Here is a 24,907-nt window from a genome sequence, read left to right as displayed (position 1 = left end):
AGCCACGAGTAAGCAGAGAAAAGGCAGGGCTGTATATTTTATTGCTTCAGGTCCAAGGGGCAATGCCAGGGATGTTTGCAGGGAGGGGAATAAGGAATGATACCTGGCTGAGCAGCAACAAGGCTGGGGACAGTTGGCTGAGTGGGACCAGTACCAGGGATGTTGATGGGTGGGATATGAGGCGTGTTTGGGTCAGCAGGGACAACGCCAGGCATGTTGATGCTGGGCCTCAGAGAAAGAGCTTGTCGTGGCAGGGCTGGCAGTACATTTTGTCACCGCGCTCGCTGAAGGTGCCCTTCTGCAGCCGGCGCATGCAGTAGCTGCAGATGAAGTGCTCGGGGTGGTACCTGCGCCCCGCGGCCGTGATGCAGCGCCCGGTGACGGGGTGGCCGCAGCCGTGGCAGATGGTGCCCTGCCGCTGGTGGAAGTGCAGCTCGCAGTACGGCCGCCCCTCCAGCTCGAAGAAGGACCCGCTGCTGAAGCCAGTCAGGCACTCCTAGAGGAAGGAGAGGGGAAGGTTGGCATGGCCCCGGGAACACCCCCATTACGTGCATCCCTGCCGTCCCACTCACCGTGCACACGAAGCACTCAGTGTGCCAGACGCCCTGCAGGGCCGACAGGTAGTTATCCGTAACAGGGCGCTCACAGCCCTGGCATTTGGGGGCAAACATGGCCAGGAAGTCCTGGTGGCAGTACGGCTTCCCGTTGCGCTCCAGGAACCCTGTAGGGAGGGGATTGGGATGGGCACCCACCTGGGAATGGCTCACACTGGGGACAGTGGGACATGGACATGGTGCCACCCAAGGACAGGAGGCAAGGGAGAGACCATGGGGAGCTGTTGGATGGGGCAGTAAGTGCAAGAGCGGGGGATACCTGGAATGGGGCAGGACCCCTGCACCTGCTCCTTGGGACATACCTTCATCTCCGAACACCTTCCCACAGTGGGCACAGAAGAAGTGCTCGGGGTGCCAGGTCTGCTCCAGGGCCGTGAGGACTTTCTGCAGGAAAAGCTGAGGTGAGGGGGCTGGCCGGTGGTGGTAGGGGAGGCCGGGGGGTCGCTCACTCACCTCGCGGATGGGGCCGGCACAGTAGGCACAGCGCGGGGAGAAGGCCTGGTGATAATCCTCCTCGCAGAACGCCCGCCCACCCTGCTCGAAGAAGGGCCCCTTGTCCAGCTCCCTCCCGCAGTGGGCACAGGTGAAGTGCTCGGGGTGCCAGGTTTTGCCCAGGGCTGTGAGCACCTGCGAGGAGGAGGCAGAAGGGCTGTGAGGGAAGCTCCGGGGGGATGCCCTGGGGTGCTGGGGTGGCAGCAGGGGCTCACCTTGCCTGCGATGGGCTTGCAGCAGGCGGCGCAGATGCCGGCGGGTGCGGCTGTGATGCCCAGCTCCTGCAGGTCCCGGGTGAGGCTGTCCAGCATGTTGTCCAGCACGGACTCTGCGGGCATCCCAGCTCCCTGCCCTGCAGCTATCAGCTGCTGGGAAGGAGGATGGTGAGGTCTGAGTGAGGGCCAAGCCCCCCAGCCTGCTGCCCAAGGCTCACCTTGCTCTGTGTGTGGCCCAGGTCGGCCAGGAGCTCATCCAGCTGCGAGGCGGCCTCCGTGCGCGGCGGTGAGGGGAGCAGTGGCTTTGGGTCTCGCACCGGGGTGCTGGACATGGCAGAGAGGGGAGATGCTGTGGTGTCCCCCCCAAGGCCGAGACCAAGACCCCTCCACCCCTGCCAACATGGGCCACTGCAGGGATGCAGAATCTGTCCCAGGTGACCCTGGATGGCAGATCCCAGCAAGGAATGGACAGCCTCAGATAGCTTTGCCCTCCCATGGCCATTTTTACCTGTACACTGAATCCAAACCTTCTCTTGGAGGCTGAGCTCGAGGCGGCAGTGGCACCTGAAAGGACAAGCCCTTGTGGGAGCGCCTTCAGGTGCTCCCCTGGCAGCTTCCCCTGCCCAGCTCCACCACCCCAGACCCTGAGGGGTCTCTGTGCTCAGGCATTACCTTCTGGGTACCGTGCTGGGCATCCTGGCAGGAGCTTGGTTCCTGCAGTGCACGGTCCTTGGAGGCCAGGCAGGAGCTCTGCTCCAGTTCTGCCAGCAAAGCATCTGCACGGAGACACCTGGGTCAGGCCCCACTAGCTGCCCACCCTGAGATCTTGTATCACTCCCAAAATCTCAGGAGCAAAAGGAGTTTCACAGCAGGTCCTGCTGGCCAGCTGCCAGCAACCCGAGGGGCCTTGAGGCTCCCATCCCAGTGCAGGATGTGCCCACTTTTCCAAAGAGTGGGGCAAAGAGTCCTGCCCCCCACACCATCCTTGGCCAGCAAAGAATCCTCTGCCAGTCCTCAACTTGACCCAGCATAAGCCTTGGCAGGGAAAAGCTCACCCTGGGCTCACACAGGGCCCAGCCTGCGTGTTGAGAGCACCACTTCCCCCAAGGTGGGCCGAGCACTTTTCCTTTCCGCTTTCACCTCTCTGCCTTGGCTATCCCTCACACTGGGAAACAGGGAATGCCCCCAGCAGTGTGGCTGCTTCCCTGACCCTGGCTTCCCCACCCCAGGCCAAGGATGGCTCTCAGCTCCTGCTGGGTGCAGCCAGGGTTGTGGTGCTGCCACAGCCCATTTCCTGCTTCCATTTTTAGCCAAATGCTCACTCGACCACCGGCCCCACTGGACCCTTGGGATGGGGGAGGCACAGGAGGGAACAGGGCTCCACGGCAGCCCCTCAGCAGCATCCCCTCCCTATGCCGAGGAACAGGAAGGAAAAGGCTCCCCGGAAATGTGACCCCAAAGCCAGGCCTGGCTGCAGGATCAGCTCCGGAAAGGCCCAACTTACCCAAATCCTCCATCCTGCCTTGGTGTGGGGTCCCAGAGCAGGGGCAGCACCCCGAGGTGCTGAGATGGCAGTCGAGGCTGCGCCAGCTCTGTTCCGGTCTCGCCTCCGCCCCCCCTGCCAGGGTTTGTCACCCAGAGTTTCCTTTGTGGGCTGCGTGCCTCATGCTACGTGTGACTGGCACAGCTGGGGCACAGAGAGCCACAAACAGCCCAGGATGGGGAGGGAGATGGGAGAAACTGGCCAATGGGCTGCCCAAGGAGCTCCAGAAGCCAAGATGTGGATGTCCGGCGGATCCAGGCCACTGGCCACATGTGACAAGTTGACGGCATCCCTGTGCTGGGTGGAAATGGGTTTGTGGCAGCATGATGGAGCAATGCTGTCACATTCCAGCAGAACCTTGCCTTTGGGAGACGCTTCTGAAGCCTTGTCATCGATTTCCAGGTATCAGCAAACCCTTTCTCGGTAGAGAAATCGATGCTGCTGGGAGCAGGCAGTAGATGTGGAAACAGCTCCAAGGGGCTGGGGGAATGTTAATGCCAGAGGTGGGTGCACTTGGCTTGGCGTGTCCTTTGGATTCTTGTTTGGGTGTTTGGTAGGTGACCAACAACATCTCTGTCACGTTGGCCACAAAGCCTCACCGTGTCCTAGCTTGGCTCCTCTTTAGTCCAGCCAAAAAAACCTTGGAAGCAAAGGTTAAGAGCCACAGACTCTATGCTCTCTGTGGAGAGGCAGCAGCGTCCACACAGGTCAGGCTGGCCCTGCCTTGGCCCTGATGAGCCCCCACAGGGGGGACAGGCTGGACCTGAGCTACCTCAGGGGTCACTTCATTCCTGACACCATTTTGTCGCCTGCTCACAGCCGGGACATCCAGCCCAGCCCCGCCTCAGGAAAAGCCCCTGGGACACCAACTCACTGTGTCTGGGCTGTGTTTCGGGCCAGGAATGCTGAGAGGAGGCGCTGCTGGTGTCACTCCTCAGGACTGCTTGGCCATGGGATCCTTGTGTCAGGCGCTTCCCTTTCTGCACACAACAGAACCTTCCTGCCTGCGGAAGGTTTGGGGCTATTTTTAGCTTTCTCACTGATTTAGTGATGTGTGAGCCTGAGTGCACACAAGCATCTGGAGCTGGAACTTCTTAAAACTTGTCCTTACAGAACCCAGAGGCCAAAGGCTGAGCTGTGCCCTGCCCTGAGCTCTGCTCCCCTGTTCTAACAAGAATTAATTCCCCAGCCTGGCCTGCAGAGGGGAAATCAGTCATGACAATGACAGGGACAGGTTGGCATGGGGCTGACAAATAGCAGGGACAGAAGGAATCCCTGTGCGAGGATCCCGAGGTTTTCTTTAACTTTCATGCACGGACATTCTCCTCCTTCCCAGTGTTTGGGTCAGGGGAACGTGGCTCTCAACAGTGAGGGGGTTTATTAGCAGACTCTCAGGAACTGTTGGACACACTTTTGTTTTCTAGGAGCATACCAGAGCTGAGGACTTGAAATGCAGAACCAGAAAGGATTTGAAATGCAGAAGCAGAAGGAAGCACCAGGCACTTGGAGCCCTCTCACTGCTGGAACCAGTTCAACAAACAGGATTTTCCAGCTGAACACTGCGGGCTCTTTGAACCAACCCCTGTGATTTTTGCTGTCTCCCGAGGCAGGATGAGGAGCACCTTGTTCTGGGGAAGTGTTACCCTTTGTTCTCGGTGGGTAAGATCAGCCAAAGCCTCCGCTCCAGAGCAAGCACACCCCGCTCCTCTTCCCCAGTCCAAGCCCTTGATCCTGGCCCGATGTCACATCCCGCTGCACCCAAGGCAAGGGAATACTGTGCCAGGTCCAAGAGCATGGACATCGAGGCAGCTAGGACAGTAGGGAAGGGGACAAAGTGACAAAACCCGCTCCCGGGTGGCGCCTTCAGCGTCTGTGGGGGCGAAGTTTTGGGGTTTTGTGTGGCTTTAACGTACAGCTCCTGTGGGAGAATCAGGCGCTGATGGGGTTGTTTTGGGGAGGGACTCCGGCCTTGGAGACCACGGGCGGGTCCCCCCGCACAGCTGCTCCAGGGCTTCCTGCCCAGGCGCTGTTCGGGACGGGGACACAGCCGGCAACGGGGAAGCGGCACTGCTTCAGCTCCGGTAAACTACAACTCCCGGCAGACACCGCGCATGCGCGACCGCGGGACGGAAGCGGGCGGGACTAGGGCTGTGTGCCCCGCCCCCCTTGAGCCGGCCACCATTTTGTCACCGACTTTCACCCGCCGCCCGACGGGGCGTTTTTTTTTTTCTTAAAGGAGAAGCGGTAGCCAAAAGCGGCCCGGCCGTCAGGCCCCGCCGGTACCGCGGGCGGCGCCGCAGCCCCGCGGCACGGAGCGGCCGCGTGGGGCGAGGCGGCGAACGGCTTCCCCTGGCAGGCCTCGCCCGAGGGGCAAAGGGGCCCGGGGGCAGGCGGAGGGGCGCAGGCAGCGGCGGCGGTAGGGAGCCCGGCGGTGCCGGGGGCCGGGCGGCGGCCGCGCGGCGGACGGGCGGTCCGGGCGGCGGGGCCTGCGGGGCGGCGGCCGCGGGGGCCGCGCTCGAGTGGGCGCCGAGCGGGGCCGGCTGGGGGGGGAGCGGGAGCGCGAGAGCAGCGGCCACAGCAGCGCCTGCGCGAGAGGCGGCGCGAGTCCGCGGCGCGCGCGGGAGCAGCGCGTTGATTGGTCGTTCGGCGGTGGGGGGGGCGGATCCCGCCCCGGCCGGGCCGCCCATTGGCTAGGCGGCGCGCGAGCGGCGGGGAAAGGCGTGAGCGCGGCGGGCGGGGGGACTCGGGCCTGGGGGGCGGGGCCGTCCCTCGCGTCCCTCACGCGGATTGGTGGTCGCGGACAGGGGGCGGGGCGCAGGGGCCGCGCGTGAAGGCGGGCGGCGGGCGCTGATTGGCCGCGGGCGGCGGGGGCGGGCGTGCCCGGCCGAGGGTGGAGCGCGGCCGTCCCGGCCCCGCCGCCGCCGCCGCCGCCCCGATGCCGGCGGGCACCGAGCAGCCGGGGGGCGCCGCCGCCGAGCCGCCGCCCGCTCCGGGACCACCGCCCGCCGCAGACAGGCCGCCGGCTTCGGGCCGCCGCCGTCCGCCGCCGCCACCCGCCGCCGAGCAGGGGGAGGAGTCCGGCGGTAGCCGGGTGCTGAGGGGCGGCCGGGAGCGCGGCCGCACCGCTTCGGCCGCGGGGGGAGCCGCCGCCGCCGCCGCATCCCGCCGCCGTAAGGCCGAGTATCCCCGACGCCGGCGGAGCAGCCCCGGGGCGCGGCCCGCCGCCGAGCAGCCCGCCGCCGAGACGCCGCCCGCGGCCAGGAAGGCCCCCCGGGCCGGGTGAGTCCCTGCAGCACCGGGCTCCGCCCGCGCCTTCCGGGGATCGCGGCCGGGGGGCTGCGGGCGACCTCTGACCGACCCGCGCGAACGGGCACAGGCCCTGGGGCCGTCTCCGGCCGCAGGGTGCCCCGCGCCGCCGCCCCTTTGTTGCGGGCGGGCTGGGCCGGCCCCGCCGGTCCCTTCCCAGGAAGGGCAGTGTCCCGGGAATCGCCGGCTGCGCAGCGCCCTCGGGCAGCGGCCGCTGTCCCGGTGCCCCGCGGCGCCAGCGCGGTCTGGCCCCGTCTGCCAAAGGTCTGGGTGAGGGAGGTGGTGGGATCTACCTTCCCGCGAGGAGATGCTGCATTCGCTGCACCTTCGATCCTGAGCAGGACACCGGAGCCTTTGGAAGTGCAGCTGCTCTGCCGTGTTCTAAGCACAAAATCCCCCTGGGTCGGTCATAACTCTCCTGGGCCTGGCTGGGCCTTTGCTGCTGGATATTCCTATAGTTCCCTTCAGCTTCCTGCAGCTGAAACAATCCATCTTGGCATGAAGGGTTGAAAATAATGATCCCATAGAAAGGCACTGGGGCTCATCTCTACATCATTCAGTTCCCTGTTGCTGCCCCCATCCCATAGAGTCTGGCTCTTACACTTGTTTTTGTGTTTTTTTTCAGGTGCGCAGATAAAGTCGCTGGTAAAGGTAAGAGCTGAATTACTCACTCCTGGTGTTGTGTTCCACCTAGAAAGTCTGGGCTATCCCACGGGTTAGCCAAATCCTCCTTGTGGATTTTCCTTTTAAAGAGTATTTTAGTGCTGAGTGATGGGGAGTTTCTTTCCGAGTCTCTCTCAAGACTGTGGAACTGTGATAAGCTGTTGCTGCTGGCACGTGCCCAACCTGCAAAATCTTACTGTCCCAAAAAGCACTTGAGCTTTCCATGGCTGTTGGGAGCATGAGGCTGGGCTGCTCCATAGTTTGACAACTCTTGTTGCACAGCAGTCCCAAGTAGTTGGCAAATCCTGAGTTCACTTCTCTTCTGTGCTCAGAAATATAGGAGTAGATCCTCTAGAGACCTGGGAAAGTTGTGTGGAAATCAGAATATTCAGACATTCACACTAGTTCTTTTCTAGCTTTAGTGCATTATGGATTTTTTTAGGCTGATGTCTTCAGGGGTGGAAGAGAATATTATTCAGAACTGGGGGCGTGAGTAGGGTCAGAACACAAAAGCACAAAAGCCCCAACTGTGAGGATCTGTGAGCTGGAGCAGAACTTTTGTTTTCCAGTGCACACTGTGAATTTTGAGCACCTATTTATCAATTCCTTGTTTTAAAAAAAGAAATAAAACCCAACCTAAAAAGAAAAAAAAAAAAGTTAGAGGGCTTTTCTCCTCACCTGGTTATGACTTCTGAAACAGGTCCAGGTAAAGGGCTTTGTGTAGTGTTGTTTGTGATCTGGCACCAGAGAATTGTGGCAGAATGAAGCACTGAGGAAAGGAGGTCACACACCTGTGCAGATGAATTCCCCTTTCTCCTGGAGCTGTCCGGGTTTATTTGCCAGCAGTTGTGTCTCGGAGGATGCTGTTATTCTCGTGTTTTGGTAACTCTTTAGTTTTCTTCCTACAAGTCTTTATTCCATTTGGGTGTGGAAATCCATCACAGTTCCAGCTGGCAAGGTGTGTTTTTACAGACTGAAACAGAATTAACCACTGTGTATTGAGCCCAGATCTTGTTTGTGTGTATTTACCCCTCACTGTGTAAAGGGTGGGCAGGGAATGTCAGAGTTTTAGCCTTTTACATCAAAGCAGACTTGCTGAAATGTCTACAAAAGTTTAGCTTCATAGGGATATAGAATAAAGACTTTAATGGTCATGCTTGGGGTTTTTTTTTTTTTGGTGTTTTTTGGTTGTTTTTTTGTTTGTTTTTTTTTTTTTTTTTTGTTTAAAGAGAAATATTTATTAGTAGTGATAGAAAATGGGCAGAATATTCCCATTTTTACCCCAGGAAGTGAAAGTTTTCAGACTGAAATTCCCAGGTTTGGGGGCCCTCTGCACTCAAGCCATTTTAGCCTTTAACTTGGGCTCTGAGAGTTTTGGTTGTGCTTGAAGGTGAGAGTGGAAAAGTGTTTGTTAAACTTCTTTTTTTTTTCCCGATTAGATTTGCAGCCAAAATGATGGTAGGAATAGTTGCGTGGAAATTGGCACTGGGAAGTGCTGACTTCTGGGCCAGAGGAAATCTGTGCTGTGGGGGGCGGGGGTTGTTTGTTTCTGGTTTGTTTTTTAGCACACAGAAGTGAGGAAGCTGCACTCCTGTGTCTTGGCTGCACGCTGGATGGAGCCCTTGTGCACCTTGTGCTGGTTGCAGAGGACCTGGAAACAGGCCGAGGAGTGTCTTCCTTGGACAGGTTGTGCTGGAGCAGGAGAGGGGCTTCTCCCTCCTCCTCCTCCTGTTGGGCTTTAGCAGAAGTTTGTGAAGGAGCCAGACCAGTGTTAGCAAGCAGCAGCTTTCCTTGCACAACATGATTTTTGGTAGCCAGGAGTCCCTTGTGAGTCTGGAAGGCACAATCCCATTTGTCCTTTCACCCTGGATGGAGCTGGGATAAAGTGTTGAGCGGTTCTGGTGCAGGCTTGGAATTCTGTGTTCCCTGATATGGAAGTGATTTTTTTTTTTTTTTTGCATTGCAGTATTAGCCTTTACTGTAAACAGCCAAAACCAGTGTGGAATATTCCCTGGGACAGCCATGGTAGAGAGCCATGGGATCAGGCTTCTCCAGGATGCCCTTGGGAGTTCTGGCTGTGCAGGTCTGACGGGGAGTTTAGAGGGAGATGAGAGCTGAAGGTGCGTGTGTGTGTGTCACAGCCTGAGCGTGACTGTCACCACAGCGGCGTGCACGGGGCCAGCTGCAGTGTCAGCCTGTGTTCCCTGGCTATTCCTTGTCGCCTGCTTAGTCATGCAGTCGCAGGATTTCCCAACTTGTGCCTGTAGGAATATTGGATGCATAAGTAGAACGTTTTAATCTCAGCTTACAAATGAATTCGTGTAGCTACAGTGGCTGTGTAGTAGAATTCACGTCTGGCTTCCCGCAGTGCTCTGTATCCTTGTGGGAATAATTTTCATTTTAGTCAGGAGAGTCACTTCCCTGGAAGCCCATTCTCAAATCCAGGGCTTTTGCTAAGAAAACGGTCAGGTTTGGCAGATTTAAAAAAAGATTGAAAACTTTGACAAGACTCAGGTAGTACCAAATGGATTTGTACAGAGAGGACTCACAATTATACCTAAGAGTTTTAATCTTAATGCTTCATGCTCCTTTTGGGACTGACTGCTTTCCCTTAAGGCTTTGTCAGTGTTTGGAGAGAGAAATGTCATTACTTCAAACCAAACCTTATAAAAATGCACAGAATTTAGATAGCTCAAACTGCCCAAACCCTCCGAGGATTTTCCTGTGTCCCATCTGTACAGTTCCACAGTGCTCTGGTGGGGGAGAGCCCTTTGATGGAGCTTTGCACTTGGATATTTTTCCCGAGTTTCATCTTTGTTCCTGCCATTATAAACCCAGGTGTTTGGTGCCTTATCCGTTGTGTGGTTGCTGCCTTAAATCTCAGAGGTGTGCATATGTTGTGGTGCATTTATTTTTATAACAGCTTTTTAACTTAGCAATTAATAGTTTATTTTCCCTTCACTTAATTGCACACATGTGTTTTCTGGAAGTATTTGCAGGGTCAGTAATGCTTTATAAATCAAAGTTCAGCTCTGTTGAAAAGCAGAGCAGTGCCCAGAGCCTTGTCTTTTGCTTGTCTAAACAAAGCCACAACTTCACTGTGAGTGTCCTTCCAGGTTTCCTTTTCTGTCCCTTCTCCCAGGGACTGGCGTTTGCTCACAATTTATAATCTATTTTTGTGAAGGAAAAAGAGACAAAAATTTATTCCAAATGTAGAACTTCTCATATTTTGGGCAAGGCCTTTAGTGAGTGCTGATTCCAGCTGTTCCTGCAGCTGAACACTTGACAGACAGAAGTTTCCTGGTACAGCCCTGACTCTTGGATAGGGACCAGGGACCGTGTTGGGAGGGTCTAGAATTAGAAGGTTTTTCAGCTCATACCTCTGTATCACTGTGATTTCTGTTTCAAAGTAAATACTTGTTGCATATCCTAGGGATGGGGTTTGGGAGGTACCTGGGTATTCACAGCATGTAAAAATGCCCTTAATCTGTTAGACAGCCATGCTGAAGCAGAGGAAGTAGGAAGGAGAAATCCTGGGAAAAGGCTTATGAAAGACCTTCACTTTAGAGGAAGGAAGCAGAGCTGCTGGGTCAGGGGTGTGCTCTGTCCAGGTGTGTTCTGAGGCAGGTCTGCTTCAGCTCTGTGAGCTTGATTTTTATAATGATAAGTAATCAGCTGAGTGCCTAGTCTTCCAAGGGAATACAGCTTTTCCAAAGCAGCAGTGTGTGCTATCCCTGGCAGCACGATAGTGGTTGAGGGGGGAATTTCTAGAGGATGGTTTCAAGTGTCTTTGAGTTTGATTTAGCATTCAAAAACCTGAGATGTTCACCATAAGGACTGAGAACATGCAGCAGTCACCTTGAGATCTGCTAAAGAAAGCCAAGAAGGTGCAGTTCATGCTCTGATGGTGAGGTTTATACATGCAAGACAGCAGCTTGATGGTTTACAACACAATGTGATGCCTCACATCCGGGATTCCAGTCAGACTTTTCCAGCCAAATGTTGCTTATTCCCACCCTGCTAATCAAGGAGCAGACAGTGAGTAATGCAAAGCAAACTACGTGCTAGGAGAAAAAGGATCATTTGGTTCAGAAGTCTTGATGCAAAACTGGAGATTGCAGGCTGGGAGGAATCAGAGAGGTTGTGGATTCCTCATCCCTGGAAGTATCCAAGGCCAGGTTGGACAAGGCTTGGAGCAGCCTGAACTAGTGGAAGGTGTTGCTGCCCATGGCAGATGTTGGAACGAGATAAGATTTAAGGTCCCTTCCAACCCAAACCATTCTGTGATCATCTGTAACATTTGAAAGGACATTGAGTTCCTGAAGGCCCAGTGTCACAGCAAGCACCAAAAGGCCAGATCAAATTAACTGTGCTTGGGAATTTTAGTTTTTAAGGGATTAACTTGCTCACAAGATATTTCAGCTAGTTCAGTTATCTTGCCAAAGCATGTTTGGAGACCAGCCATGAGCCAAAAGGAAACCACCTGTACAAGCTGTAAATAAGTGTGGAGACCTCAGGCTAACAGCGTTTGTGATGCTTTTTGCTTTAGCAGAGCACCAGAAACATCCAGCTCAGATCCCTCAGGGATATTGCCAGGTGTACAGTTCCAGTGAAGTATATGTTTGGGGGATTCTCAAAACATAACTTTGCACATGGCCCAACTTTGAAGCTGGTCTTTCATAAAGCACTTGCTGAGCTTTATGAGTGTCTCTTTTCTTGTGCTTAGAGCCAGCAAATCATCATCTTAGAAGTCTTTATCCAAGGGAAATATAATCTTCTTTTAAATATTAGTGTCTTTCCTTAGGGGCAGTGTGAGGAGAGTTTTGAGGGAAGGTTTGCTGAGGTGAGGGCCTGGGCAGTGTCCTGGTTCAGCAGAGAGGACTGAGCAGATTCCCACAGCAGGCAGGGGCTGCTGTGATTTAAGCTGTGATTTAATGGCGGGATTCAGGCGTTTTCTACTACGATGAAAGAGCCTGCAACGCCTGTTTCAGCTCCCAAAGAAGAGAAGGAAGAGGAGGAAGAGTCGAGTGTGCTCAGCCATGGCTCTCCCACGGGCACAGCCCGGCCCAGCCGGAGCTGGCGCAGCAGCCGGACAGCGGCCGCCACTCGCCAGCGCGACTCCGAGAATTCCCGCACCTCCAGATCCAAGGCCAACTCGCTGCAGCTCATCTGCAAGTCAGAGCCCAACGCTGACCAGCTGGAGTACGGTATGTGGGACACGGAAGGCCTGGGGACTGTCAGGGAGCCAGCTGTGGGTGTCACTCTGGGCGTGTGGCTGGTGCTGGCGTGGTGCTGCTTGTCACGGGTACCTTCTGCCACCAGCACTCCCGGCTCTGAATGTCGACGGAGGTACCGTGAGACAGATGAGCTCACTGCAGCGAACACACTTTGAAACCTAATGGTGACTTTTCCTTTCAGTGGTCACAGAAGAGCATCAGCCTCCAGATGGAGTCAGGTAAGACATGTTATTTTGTGGTAATTCTTCCTAGTCAGTGTCTCGAGGTGGGCCTGAGTTGCTTGAAAATCTTGTGCAAAATGTTCCGTGGGACTGACAGTAGCTCTGTCTCCTTTGGCCCTTCGCCTTTGCAGTTCCAGTGTGCACAGATGTCAGGAGATATTGTGGAGAAATGATAGTAAGATTTAATCTGGGCGTTCCAGCTGGTAGCTTTGTTGCTGTGGGTAGGTGGGTTCAGGACACAGCTCTACCCGGCCTGTTGGGTTGTCACTGTGCCCCTTGGTCAGTGCAAGCTGTTACCTTTCCCCAGTCATGGTGGATGAGGAAGTGTAATAGTGTCCTTCCCGTGCTGGGGATGGTGCACAGATATTCTTGCAGCAGGGGCCAAGCAGTTGCTGCCAAAGTCTCCTCTTTTCTCCCAGCAGTGATGATGATGAGGAGATGCTCATCAGTGAGGAAGAAGTTCCCTTCAAAGATGATCCCAGAGATGAGACCTACAAGCCCCACCTAGAGAAGTATGTTTGGATTATGTACTTACTGGGGATTTAGACCAAAAAAATATGGATATGTACCTGAATTAGCTTAATATGCCCCAAAGCACCTGTGCTAGTTGATCTGGTGGAGTGGTTCTAAACATTACCTGAATTGGCCAGAACTGTTCTTCTTTCAGGAACTGAAGCCTTTAGAGCCTTGCTGGGTGCCTCCCTAAGCCTGGTTCTTACTTCTGCTTGAAAGTGGGACTTGAAGAATATATCTGAACTTGGGTCCAGTTTTTGTTTACATCTTTGCAAACAGCAGGCAGTGAGAAGAGTTTTGGAGTAATGTGTTATATTTGTGTCTTTGTAGGGAAGCACCAAAGCAAAGGAGAAAAGCTAGCAAGGGTAAGGAGGAAAAAGAAAGGCAGAAAGAGATTAAAGTGGAAGTGAAAGAAGAGAACGAGTTTCAGGAGGATGAAGAACCACCAAGAAAGTGAGTAAACTCTGCAGCTACACATGCCAGTGTGTACTGTGTGTTTTTCATTCTTGCTGGTGTACAACAGTGTTTGATTGTTGTCTATTCTCCCCATCCCCCTCCTTCTCCTCTGAGCCTGAGAGCTGATGGGGCAGCACTGTTTATCCTGTGCCCTCACATCTTGCCTGTGTTCAGCCACAAAAAAATCAGACTTTAGCTTAAGTGGGGGGGTTTTTCATCATGCTGTGGTTAGCCTCCCTGGGTGTGACCACACAGTGGGAAATACTTCAGGGTGTCCTTACAATGGGTTCCTTGTGATGCCTCCAGTGCATCCTGAAAGCCAGTGGGAGAGGGCAGCATTCCTACTGTGTGCTGGGGGCAGACGCTGGGATATCTTGTCACTGGAATACTTTTGTGTGTGGTAAGTGTCCTTTTTGTACAGCTGGGACCTCACCAGAGCTCAGGAAAATCAGCTGTTTTCCCCTGGCTGTCGAGAAGTAAAACAACAAACTTTTGTCACCCAGTCAGTCGCCAGTGGCCCGGACAGCTTCGGGTGTGCTGTCACTGGAACTCATGGCTGAAGCATTCCTCCTGGCAACAGAGAGAGATTGATTTATGTGACTGTGTTAAAACCATTCTTTGGGATAATGTGAGGGGGAAAAAAAGAAAGCTCGGCTCCTCTCTGAGTGGTTGGAACAGCCCGGGCTCCCTCTGCTGACCTGCTGCACACTGCTGGTGTAATTTCCCTTGCTGTTCTGTGCTGCTGCTGATTCACAGTGTAGAGGAGTGAGGAGGCTGATATTTTGAGAACATCTTTGTCTATTGGAGACTGCTTTATGAGGCTTGAGGTTTTGTTTGAATCAGACACTACTTTTTGTGCATAATCAAACCTATGGTTCTTCTGAGGGCTTGGATTGAATGCTGAGTGTGTGTTCAGCATGTTCCTGGCTTGCCATCAATACAGATGTCTCAGTAGAGTCTAGAAAATACTTCCATCAATCTGCTCCAAGTGTCACTGCAGTAATGGGATCAGGCAGGCAGAGCTGGGCAGAGCTGTGGCTTGGGAGGCTGGAGTTTGTGTGAGCACAGGTCTGCTCAGACAGAGCCTAGATTTTTGTCTTGACGGGTACGGAAGCTGCTGTACCTAATTCAGAGGCCTGTAAAATAGCTGCTGGATCATTAATCCCGTTCTTCCTGATCAGGCAGGTGGATATTTTCCCATGGTGTGGAATGTTCCCCAGCAGAGCAGAGGAAATAGGGTGCACTCTCAGTTCTAGACCGTGTTGGCAAAATTACATGTTTATGAAAAATGCATTCGGAAATGGAAAATATTGAGAAAGCAAACCATGCGAAGCATTTATTTCTCTGGAATTCCCCGTCTTTTGAATCTGTCTCCAACTTGCACTCAGTGTTTTTTCTAGACCATTTATTTCATGCAGCTAATGAGGCAATGCAGCGTAAACTTCAAAGTCTCTGCCCACTGCTGATGCAAAGAAGCTTCTCTCAGTTCTTTCTGTATCCCTGTTACAGGAGGGGAAGGAGGAGAAAGGATGACAAGAGCCCAAGGCTGCCCAAGAGAAGGTAGGTGATCCTCTCAACCCAGTTCTGTTCTGCAGACTTCCTTCCCATGTGTCCTACATGTAGACGTGGATTGTCCCAAAGCCATTTCTATGCTTGAGAGGGAATAAAAAACAAGAATAGCAGCATACCTTGTCTTCTCCTTCTCTTGTAGATGTTGGTTTGATTTCTTCCAAGTGAGCCAGCCTCTTCCCCACTTCTCAGTTGATCCCTCCCATGGCATTGTCCAGCAATAAGACTCTGGGAACTCTGGGTCTCCTGAGGTTTTCCCTGCTCTAGGGAGAGCCCTCAAGTAGTGGCAGGAGAAGAGGTGGCTCTTGGACAGCAACTCTGTCACAGCCCAGGCAGGGGTTTTGGAGCAATCGTGCTTTGCTGTGCTTGCACTTGCTATTTGTGGCATGAGACGCATCAGCCCCTCACAGACACAGAGAATTGTGATTCTAAATAGGATATATATAGAATCTTTATCTATAGAATCACCTGATCATAGAAGCAGCCAAGCACTCTGCCCCTCTCGTTGCTAATTTCCCAGGAAGAAGCCTCCGATCCAGTACGTCCGCTGTGAGATGGAAGGCTGCGGCACGGTCCTGGCTCACCCGCGGTACCTGCAGGTTGGTGGGGGTGTTCACTTCCTCTCTGGTACGTGGGAGGGCAGGGAAGGGGTGCTTGGAACAGGCAACTAAACCTCCACTAGCACTCACACCACTTCCTGATACTGTCATTTTGGAAGATTTCGTTGTGGCTAGTTGTAGCCATGTGTGTGAATGTCTGTCAGGATGCCGGATGTCCGTGTGTGTTTTATTTTCCAGTGGAGATCTAAACTTGAGTGAACCTCAGCTGTTCACTCAGCCATGAACAGTCTGAAAATTTCCATTCTTTCTTTCCAGCATCACATAAAATATCAGCACTTACTGAAGAAAAAATACGTGTGTCCTCATCCCTCCTGCGGTCGACTCTTCCGGCTCCAGAAGCAGCTCCTGCGGCATGCCAAACATCACACAGGTACAGGGGGATGGGAAATAGATACAAACTCCTCTTCAGGACAGTGAACAGACAGGGGGAAAAGGGAAAGCCTCTTGGGACTTCTGGGGAGAGTCAAGTCAGGTGGCATAGATTTGCAGCAGCATCAGGGCATTACTGTCTTCTGGATTACCATCTTTTAAGTAAATGAAAGAAATAGACTATAGAGCTTTTATTCTCCTTCTGGCAGGCATCACTCAGGGGCTCTGTAGAGGAATAAACCTCTAAAGATAAGTCTGATTTATCCCAATTTGCCAGTCTTTCAGTGTTGGTCAGAGTGGATAATTAGCTCTTAGGAGAGTCTTAATCATGCCTCACCTCTCCAGATCAGCAGCTCCTCCCAGAACTTGTAGTTCTGCTCCTTCTTGGGCAGCTTTACCTGCACCCTCTGAGAGTTGGGAAAGGGAGCAGGTCTATGGGAGAGCAATACTGCAACTGCTGTTGTCTTTCAGATCAAAGGGATTACATCTGCGAGTACTGTGCCCGGGCCTTCAAGAGCTCCCACAACTTGGCAGTGCACCGGATGATCCACACGGGCGAGAAGCCCTTGCAGTGAGTAACTCTGCCTGTGCCTTGCCCTCCTGCTCCCCAAAACACCCATTTCAGAGCAGCTCTGAAGTCGGGGCTAGAGCCTTTTCCTGGTGTCCTGACTCTCTTTGAACACGTGCTTGTGTCACCTGCTCCTCGAGGCAGTGTCTTGGTGCGGATCTGGGCAATGTAAGCCCTCAGTAAATAAAATCAGAGCTGGAGCTGCAGTGACATTAGTGAGCCCCTGCTGTTTTCCTAGGCTGCCACCTCACCACTAGTGTCCCTATGAGCGCGTGTGGATGTCCCTTTGTTGTGACATCCTCGTTTTCCCCTCCCAGGTGTGAGATCTGTGGATTCACCTGCCGGCAGAAGGCTTCCCTCAACTGGCACATGAAGAAGCACGATGCAGACTCCTTCTACCAGTTCTCCTGCAATATTTGTGGCAAGAAATTCGAGAAGAAGGACAGCGTCGTGGCCCACAAAGCCAAGAGTCACCCCGAAGTGCTCATTGCTGAAGCACTGGCTGCCAACGCGGGTGCCCTGATCACCAGCACCGATATCCTGGGCACTAATCCCGAGGCCATCGTGCCACCCACAGATGGCCAGGGCCTCCCACTGCTCCCTGACCCCCTGGGCAGTGCTCCCCCAGCAGATTGCCTGCTGCTGAGCTCAGAGGGAATGCCAAAGCCCTACTGTGGCGGGGCAGAGCGCGTGAGCCTGGTGGCTGACGGCAAGCTCTTCGTGGGCAGCGGCAGCAGCGCGAACCCAGAGGGGCTGGTCATGAACACAGAGATGCTGGAAGCCAGCACAGAGGTGCTCATTGAAGATTCAGACTCCACTGGGCCCTAGTGGCAGGGGAGCACCTGGGTGCTGGGACAGTTGGGACTCTGTATTTAAAAGGAAAAGGAAAAAAAAAAAGGAGGAGGCACTTACTGAAAGAGAGGAAAGTTAAACAAAACTTACAATACTAGTAAATAACTGAAGGGTCTGCTCCCCTCCAGTGCGGATCACAGCACATCCTCTTTCTCCCAACCACTTCTCTCTCTCTCCCACGGCCCCTTGGTGGAAAGGGGCATGTGCTGCCATTGCCAGAGCAAGTTGGATTGAGCGGTGGATTTCTCCAAGGGAGGGGGCACTGCCGAAACCCTTCACTCTACCCCAGAGCAGTTGCCTTTCTGGCTCCTTGGCGTGGCCCCGCTGGCAAGATAAAAAGTGTTGGATGTGTTCTGGAGAAGTTCCTTAGGACTCCCTCTGCCCCTGGTCCCGACTTCTATGCACCACTGCACTCTGGTCCTTGCAGTCTCCTCCTTCCTTGCCGGGGCTGGGAGTTTGGCACTTTAGCCCCTCGGCAGGGTGAGCTGTGAAGCAGCAGTGCACGTCCCGCTCCCACCGCGCTCCCCTGCTCCAGCCCTGGCAGGGAGTGGAGGGAGGGAACGCCCTGGCTCATAGATCATGTTTGCTTGGAGAGGCCCGGGGGCTACAGGAGCCCTGCGTGGGAGAGGCAAGGAGGAGCATCCCAGTTTGACGACAGTAATTTGCACTTTGAACATGCTTCGTTTTTGTGTTGTGGTAACAAGATTCCTTATTTATTGTTTAAAAAAGGGTCGGTATTTTTTAGTTCTGTTCTTAGGGGGCGGGGGTGGAAGGGGTTCAGGCTGTTTCCCAGGAGGCTCCAGTGCAGGGGAGCTCCAGTGCCATCGTGCCGGCAGCTGGGAGAGCCGAGGTGAAGGCAGCGCTCTGGAGTCAGATGTGTCTCGCAGCTTTTCCAGAGTAGAGGGAGAGCCCCTGGAGAAGAGCCTGTGTGCAGTGGGAGTCTCTGCAGCAGCGTGTTAGCAGGAGGATGAGGTGAGTGATGGGCTGTCTCTCCCTCCCTCCCAGCTCCGGGTGAGCTTCTTGCATTAAAGGCCTATTTTGCCTCCAGCCTTTCGGGGAAGGACGTTGTTAGCCAGGAACTTGTTCTTGTGACTCGGGACAGCCGTGAGCTACTTGCTGCTGGGGGATGTGGTGCTCCTCATCCAACTCTGCCTCTCCTTTCCAGGTCTAGACAAAGACGCAGCAGGGACTGGATATGGTTTTCTCAGGCTTGTTTATCCAAGGCAATAGATTGATGTGGGACTAAGGGGCTGTCAGCATTTCTCCCTGCCCTCATTTTGGGGGGGATTGTGTAGCTGTGTTCTGAAAGCTTTTCTTTTCTGCACAGACACTCCAGCTTTCCCTGAAGTGTGATGGGTCAGGTGTTGCCTGCTGGTGTAGTTAGGGCAGCTTTGAGCCCTTGGAAAAGTTTACATAGGATAAGATGTGTCTGCTATGGAGACTTGGATTTTTTTTTTTGCTCTTTCTGAAACTTTGTATGGAGATTCAGTGGCCTTGAATTCGTAGCGGTTTTGGAAGAGGTGAAGAATAACCTGTTTTTTTGTTTGTTTGCTTGTTTTTTTGGTTGGGTTTCTGGGTTGGGAGCAGAGCTGAAGTATCTTGTCTGAGCACAAGATCAGCTGAGTTGGTCTGTAGCACACAGCAGCTTGATGAAATCGGGTACCTGGGGTCTGGAAAACCGCAATAAAACATGAAATTTAATTGGATTAACAGGAAACTGACTCTGAACACCCACTCTGTCCCCTGTGATGCCTGGAAATGCAGCTGTGGCTCAAACATGCTGGCTTTTCTCAGGCTGCTTGTCCTTGTTTGCCCCCTGTCTCCCTCCTCCCTCCCCCCTTACACTGATACCTTTGTCAGAGCAAGTCGAAGCACTTCCTGGTGTTGGGGCGGATCGAGGCTGAGCTGTTGGGTGTCCCGTGCCCTGGGTGTGGGCATCCCACGTCCTTACGCTGTGGCAGCAGCCTGGCTCACGTGGAGGCCCTGCACGCCTGGTGGCAGGTCCGTGGTGGAATGGTGTTAAAACTAAACCAGTTCCTTCGGTTGACATGATCCAGTGTCTTTCTTGGATTGCTTTACTGTGGTTTCCAGCAGGAAACTTTCTGGGTGGCAGCTGGTCCCCTCCCCTTGCAGGCTAGAGAGGGGCAGCACACTGAGGCCAGCAGTTAGCCCAGCTCTGATGGTTTCACCCGCGGCAGTGTCTGGCTTCTCTCTGGGGACACGTGGTGGCCCTCAGGGCAGGTTGGCTGTGTCCTTCTGACATGGTGCTGCTGGAGCTGAGTCTGTGCCAGCCCCTGTACCTGTGGGAGGTGTGGGGTGGGCAGAGCCTTGCACAGAACACTAAAGGAGAGCTCGGGGGTTTGTTGGTCGCGGGATGGCACTGAAAGGCCTTTGGGCCAAGGGCTTGCTCACCTCTGGTGACCCAGCACTTGGCACCGGGCTGGGGGAGGCTTTCTCGTCCCACGTCCGCCCCAGTGGAGCAGGGTTCACCCCTCGCTGCACTTCTGGGCTGCAAAATCAAACACTTCTGATGCCTGCCGCTCCCTGCCTTGTCCTTCCATGACACCTCTTGTAGCTCTCCCTTTTCATTTTCTGGCCGTGGCCAGGTGCCTGTCTGTCCTCTAACCACAGCCTGCTTGCCCCTGATGCAGGAGATGTGTAGCTCCCTTCCCACGCCCCTCTGAAGCCCTAAAACTGACACAGCCCTCCTGCAGCTCCTCCTCTCCTCGATGTCCCTCCTTCACTCGCATGCAGTTTGCTTCAATAAATTATTGTAGTAGTTTGCAATAAACTTTTTTGTATTTTTTTCCCCTGTATTTATTTTTTTTCTCCTCCTGGGGAGGGATTGGAGGGGGCACGAGGTCCTTTGGCACGGGTAGCACTTTGGGGGCTCTTGGCCACCGGGCTGGGGGCTGCTGTGGCCAGGGGCTCCCCAAGCTCAGCAGCTTCTGCAGTAGCCACAGGGTGGCAAGGAGGCTGCTGGGCATATGGGGACCCCCCAGCCAGGCACACTGTGGTATTCATGGGAAGCTGCTTTTCAACTCCTGGGGTTTTTCTCACTCTTGATCTGGGTAATGCATAACTAAAATAAACATACTGAGGAAAAACCAACCCAACCCGAAGGGCTGTTTTTGTCTTGGTGCATGCAGCTCACCTGTGGGGTGGCCGGTGTTGTCCTGGGCTGGCTGGGTTACCTTTCCCTATCTGCGGCCCCTGTTTAGGGCAGGACCCCTCTGGGAATGGGGGGTTAGAAGCAGCTGGCACAGATCCCTCTGCCAGGGTTGCAGTTTGGTTTGGGGCTGCTATGGGATCTCCAGCCTGGGGGCTGCCCTCGAGCATTGCCTGGTCGTGCTCAGGCTCCAGCCGGCTGCCCGGGCTGAGGTGTTGAGCAATGTCCGGGCTTTGCTCACCTCTTCCCGGCAGAGGTTTCCCGCGCTCTGGAATGAGCTTAGCGTGCTGCTAATCTCACTGTGTGGCTGGGAGGGAGGAGTGGGTCAGCCAGGGCTGGGAGCCTGTTGCTGCCGGGCCAGACAGTTCTGGGCAAGGCACTTGGAGTAGCGATGCGTGGGGGAATTAGGAAAATAATCTGTCGCTGTTGATCCCAGAGGCGGGAATTTGCAGCGTGGTGCCAGGCCCCAGGCACGGAAGAGGGGGAGAGCCAGGCCAGCGGACGTGTGAGCGGAGCTCCCGGCTGGAATGCACCAGCTCAGCAAGGGATTGTCCTCGCCGGGCCGGGCGGGTGCTGCGGCCGGAGCCTGGTGGCCGTGACAGCTGCCCGGAGCATGGCGGCCGCAGAGAGCCCCTCCGCTGCCCTCCGGCGCCGCGACCTCTGCAGCCGCGGCATCCGCCTGGCCGGCAAGATGCGTGCGGATGTCGTTGACCTCCTGGACGCCTACGTGAGTTTGCCCTGCTCCTTCTGGGAGCGCTGCTGGGATCTGGGGTGCGAGGACTCCGACCCGTGGCAGGGATGGGGCACGGAGCCCTGATGGATGTGGGCCTGCCGACACCTGGGCAAGACTCGGGTGGCTCGCACGGCCCCAACACCTGCAGGGCTCAGTGCTGGGGATTCCCCCACGCTTGTCCTGCCCCCGCTGATCCCCGGCGGGTCTCACCCTGCAGGTGGAGCAGCAGGGCTTGGACGCCTCGGCCAGCGTGGCGGCAGTGGAGGGGGTGCCGCTGGCAGCAGTGGAGCGCTGGGACGAGCAGACGGGCACGCAGCGGCTGCTGGAGAACCTGGCGGCCTACCGGGCCTTCCGCGCCCTGCTGGCCCAGATGCTGGAGGAGCAGCGGGAGCAGCTGGGCGAGGCGGACGCGGGCCTGGGCCGGGCGCTGGCGGCCGTCCTGCTTCAGGTCTCGGCCTTCGCCTACCACCTCGAGGAGCTGCTGCGGCTGGAGAGCCGCGGGATCCCCGGCGAGGAGGGGGACGGGCCGCCGCCCCCGCCGCGCCTCAGCCTGTTCGAGCAGAAGCTGCGGGGCCTGGGGGTGCTGCGGGAGCTGGCCCAGTGGGCCGTGAGGTCCGTGCGGGACCTGCGGCAGCTCGCCAAGCCCAGCCCGGCCACCGGCACGGCCCCCGGCCTGGCCGAGAGCCCGTGAAGGCGAGCACGGGTGGGGGGGTCTTGGGTGCCTCTGGGGCTCCTTGCCCACCCTCTCAGGCTGAGAGCGAGGGAGGGGATGTGGAGGGGAGGGACCATGTCATTAATGCCCGTGCTTTTAGTGCTGCTCCCCGTGGGGAAACTGAGGCACAGACTGCAGTCTGTCCATCCTCAGGGGTCCTTGGGCTCTTCCTGCTGGGCAGCTGAATTATCCCCGAGGAAGCAGCTCTGCTGCTCGCCCCAAGGCCTAGAGGTGTGACCAGCGTTACTGCCCTTGATCTTTGGAATTTGGACACTGCCTATGGCAGGCAGATGCTGCCTTGGGGCTCTTGTGGATGCAGGGCAGGAGCGAAGGGACAGAAAAGCATCACCTGGTGAAAGGAGTCTTGGGACCTGCCCCCCAGCTGCAAGGCACAATGCTTGGCTTCCTGCACGTGGACTTTCCTTCTGCCCAGCTCGGCTGGCTGCTCATTGAATTTCTGCTCTAATTGCTTGGGGGCTTTTTGGAGGGGGGGGGAGCAATCAGGAGGGGCATTCTTAACTGCTTGGACATGATAATGGAGAGGATTTTTTAACTGAAAGTGGATCTTTTAGCTGTGATTCAGAAGCCCTTCTGCAAGGAGGTTAGTGCCTACAGGGCTTATTTTAGGACTGGGAATGGCATGGGAGAATCTAACAGCCCCATCCACATCGTTCACCCTGTGGAGTGCTGAGATGTTTCACAGCTTCCTGGGCCGTGGTTCTCCTGCTGACTGGATGTGATGGCTGCTGGCTGCTGAGTGAATAAAAGGGCTGGGAGATCTTCCAGGGTGATGTACTTCTTGGGGGAGCTGGAGGAGTCAGCCTCACCAGAGAGCCCGGGCTGCCCAGTTCCCACTCCAGGAAAGGGCCCATCCCAGTGGGGTGAAAAGTTTGGGGGGATGCGACCCACTGGGAGGTCATGGGGAAGATGAAGGAGATGGTGGGAGGATGAGGAGGAGGTGATGGGTTACAGGGGCTGTGCCCTGTCCTGGTGAGGCACTGCCTTCTTCCCTGTGAGAGGACAGGCAGCATGGGGGGAGACAGGGCCACAGAGCAGGGAGGAGGTTGGGGACGTGCCCGGCTGGCTCTGCACAAAGCGGCTTTGTGGTGGCAGGTTGGGACAGCAGCGGCCACAGCGCCTGCCCCAGCACCAGCAGTGTCTGCACAGGCACGGGGTCTCTGGGAGCACAAAGAGCAGCCCAAACCTGAGCCCCTAGTGCCATCCTGCCCGCCCCACTGACCACACCGGGCCGCAGGGCTGGGGCAAGGGTGGTTTGATGGGGTCTGGTTTTTTATGGGTGATGCCTGAGAGGAAGAACGTGCACCTTCTTCATCACCACTTACTGCCTGCCCTCAGCTTTGCAGCTCAGACTGGATTATTTCAATCTTTATGCTTCCCTGCACTCGGGAATAACAATTTCTGGCCTTTTTTTTTTTTCAGGATTAATCAAAGCAAGTCCCTTTTCTGACAAGTATTTTTCTTGCCCACTGCTGTGTGCTTGAAGCCACCTTGCTCTTCTCCCCTTGCACCCTCCAGCTCAGCAGTGGCCGGGTGCTCGCACCCTCCTCACCTTCCCGGGGGTGGGCAGGGACATCTGGAGCATGTCCTTGAACCTCACCAGCCGATCAGGTGGGAACAGACCTCTTTTCTCCGGCAGCACAGGCCGGGTAGGAGGTGACCTTCAGATCCGGGGAGCCGGCCAAGGCTGCAACCCGATCCTCCCACATCAGCTGCTGGCAGAGAGCTGAGCTCGGTGCTGCACTTCAACTCCAGGGTGAAAGCAGCAACGGAGACCCAAGGTGGACGATGGTGTTGCCCCAGGGATATCCCTGGCCTTTTGCAACCTTCTTTACTTCTTCCCTGTTACCTTGCCAGCTGGGTGCGCCTGCATTTGTGGAGCACCACGCTCGGGAATGGCCACCCTGACCAGAAACAATGGGAAAAAGCACTCCATTAATCCAAACCTCCATGCTTTGGCTGAGCAAGAGGCTCCAGCTCCCAGCCTTTCCCTGCCAGCCAGCCCCCACCATGCCGTGCAGAGGCGGTGACGTCTGAGCTGGCTGGGATTTAATGCTATTTTTCAGCTGCAGCCCTGAGGGAATCACCAGTGAAGTGATTTGGCAGGGACAGGGGCGCCCGACAGCTGAGCTCCTGTGGTGCCAGGAGGCCCTTGGATTTGCTTTGCCACGGATTCAAGTGAAGTTGATCTGAATGGCTGAAGGCAAATGAAGCTGTTCACTTTGGAATCAGAAATTAGGAGTTTGAGGGGAGGACAGTTGTACCCATGTGGCTGATGCTGCTGAGGATCCGTGCAATGGCCTCCTGCAAACTGAGAACCCACCAAAACCATCCAACTTTGTGCTTTGGGAAGAGAGAAGAGATTTGCAGTGCTGGTGGGAACTGGGAAGTGGAGGCGGGGCGGGGGGGGGGGGGGGGGGGGGAGAGGGAGGGCTGCATTCCCGAATTGCAGCAGGGATGGAGCCACCAAAAGGAACACATGGACGTATTTAATTTTAAAATAATAAATGTTTTTAGGATTTAACGTGTGGCTGGGCTTTGTGGGGTTGGAAAGGATTTGAGCTGATTGAGGCTGCTCCCTGACCTCAGGCCTTGGTGCTGGGTGGGAATGGATTTGCTCCTTGCCCACAGGGCACCAGAGGCTGGTGGGATTCAGCTGTGCTGGTCCCACGGCTTCACCCACAGTCCCATGCCAGCACTGCAGTGCTGGCTTCTGACTTCTTGATCCTGAGCTGGAGCCGGGGTGGGTGGATGTTCACCAACACTTTCCTTTTTTAATAGCAGGAAAGCCTTTTCCTCCTGTCTGAGTCAGTGGAAAGGATTTCCCTGGGTTTCCCCGTCGTAGCCTTGGCTGCACTTGTTTGCCTCAAAGGAGCAGGTGAAAACCCAGAGGAGTGGCTCTCTGTGGCTGTGCTGCTTTCCTAGGAAGGGCCAGGGGCCCTCCCTTCTTGCAGGAAAATGTGCCTCAAGTGTAGCCCCGCGTGTCTCTCCAAGTGTGAGCTGGAAAAAGGAGAACTTTTGTGGTTCACCTCATCCT

General features: G+C 55.3%; 3 protein-coding genes across 5 annotated transcripts; 2 read left to right on the top strand and 1 right to left on the bottom strand.

Annotated features, from left to right (window-relative positions):
* Positions 1-28: 28 nt before the first annotated feature.
* On the bottom strand, positions 29-2,979 carry LPXN (leupaxin). Of its 2 annotated transcripts, none has more exons than XM_088175278.1 (9): positions 2,826-2,979; positions 1,994-2,097; positions 1,830-1,885; positions 1,540-1,645; positions 1,322-1,474; positions 1,068-1,241; positions 917-998; positions 573-721; positions 29-496 (listed from the first exon to the last, which is right to left on the bottom strand). In XM_088175278.1, the coding sequence occupies exons 1-9, from the start codon at positions 2,836-2,838 to the stop codon at positions 230-232; spliced, it is 1,104 nt and encodes a 367-aa protein (XP_088031404.1). In that variant the 5' UTR covers positions 2,839-2,979; the 3' UTR covers positions 29-229. The 2 variants fall into 2 exon arrangements, with proteins under 2 accessions (XP_088031404.1, XP_088031405.1); XM_088175279.1 differs by having other exon boundaries at positions 1,322-1,471.
* A 2,787-nt stretch (positions 2,980-5,766) lies between these two features.
* ZFP91 (ZFP91 zinc finger protein, atypical E3 ubiquitin ligase) lies at positions 5,767-20,044 on the top strand. 2 transcript variants are annotated; one of them, XM_088175639.1, is made up of 11 exons: positions 5,767-6,143; positions 6,796-6,821; positions 11,825-12,040; positions 12,252-12,288; positions 12,714-12,803; positions 13,135-13,257; positions 14,770-14,820; positions 15,350-15,428; positions 15,705-15,819; positions 16,290-16,389; positions 16,704-20,044. In XM_088175639.1, the coding sequence occupies exons 1-11, from the start codon at positions 5,800-5,802 to the stop codon at positions 17,212-17,214; spliced, it is 1,692 nt and encodes a 563-aa protein (XP_088031765.1). In that variant the 5' UTR covers positions 5,767-5,799; the 3' UTR covers positions 17,215-20,044. The 2 variants fall into 2 exon arrangements, with proteins under 2 accessions (XP_088031765.1, XP_088031764.1); XM_088175638.1 differs by having other exon boundaries at positions 12,711-12,803.
* Positions 20,045-20,182: 138 nt separating this feature from the next.
* CNTF (ciliary neurotrophic factor) lies at positions 20,183-24,269 on the top strand. Its single transcript, XM_088175640.1, has 2 exons — positions 20,183-21,134; positions 21,358-24,269. The coding sequence occupies exons 1-2, from the start codon at positions 21,021-21,023 to the stop codon at positions 21,829-21,831; spliced, it is 588 nt and encodes a 195-aa protein (XP_088031766.1). The 5' UTR covers positions 20,183-21,020; the 3' UTR covers positions 21,832-24,269.
* Positions 24,270-24,907: the final 638 nt, after the last annotated feature.

The sequence above is a fragment of the Sturnus vulgaris genome, chromosome 18 (assembly GCF_052056855.1).
Source record: "Sturnus vulgaris isolate bStuVul1 chromosome 18, bStuVul1.hap1, whole genome shotgun sequence".
Taxonomy (NCBI): domain Eukaryota; kingdom Metazoa; phylum Chordata; class Aves; order Passeriformes; family Sturnidae; genus Sturnus; species Sturnus vulgaris.
This window is presented reverse-complemented; position numbering and strand designations above follow the sequence as displayed.

Excerpts from the sequence above, each read along its gene's own strand:
- LPXN (XM_088175278.1), bottom strand. Across the intron at positions 1,646-1,829 it reads GGTTTGGATTCAGTGTACAG|CACCCCGGTGCGAGACCCAA; the intron begins GTAAAAATGGCC and ends TGCCATGTCCAG. Across the intron at positions 1,475-1,539 it reads TGGGCCACACACAGAGCAAG|CAGCTGATAGCTGCAGGGCA; the intron begins GTGAGCCTTGGG and ends CCTCCTTCCCAG.
- ZFP91 (XM_088175638.1), top strand. The coding sequence starts at position 5,800 with ATGCCGGCGGGCACCGAGCAGCCGGGGGGCGCCGCCGCCGAGCCGCCG. Across the intron at positions 12,804-13,134 it reads TACAAGCCCCACCTAGAGAA|GGAAGCACCAAAGCAAAGGA; the intron begins GTATGTTTGGAT and ends GTGTCTTTGTAG. Across the intron at positions 14,821-15,349 it reads CCAAGGCTGCCCAAGAGAAG|GAAGAAGCCTCCGATCCAGT; the intron begins GTAGGTGATCCT and ends CTAATTTCCCAG.
- CNTF (XM_088175640.1), top strand. The coding sequence starts at position 21,021 with ATGGCGGCCGCAGAGAGCCCCTCCGCTGCCCTCCGGCGCCGCGACCTC. Across the intron at positions 21,135-21,357 it reads TTGACCTCCTGGACGCCTAC|GTGGAGCAGCAGGGCTTGGA; the intron begins GTGAGTTTGCCC and ends CTCACCCTGCAG.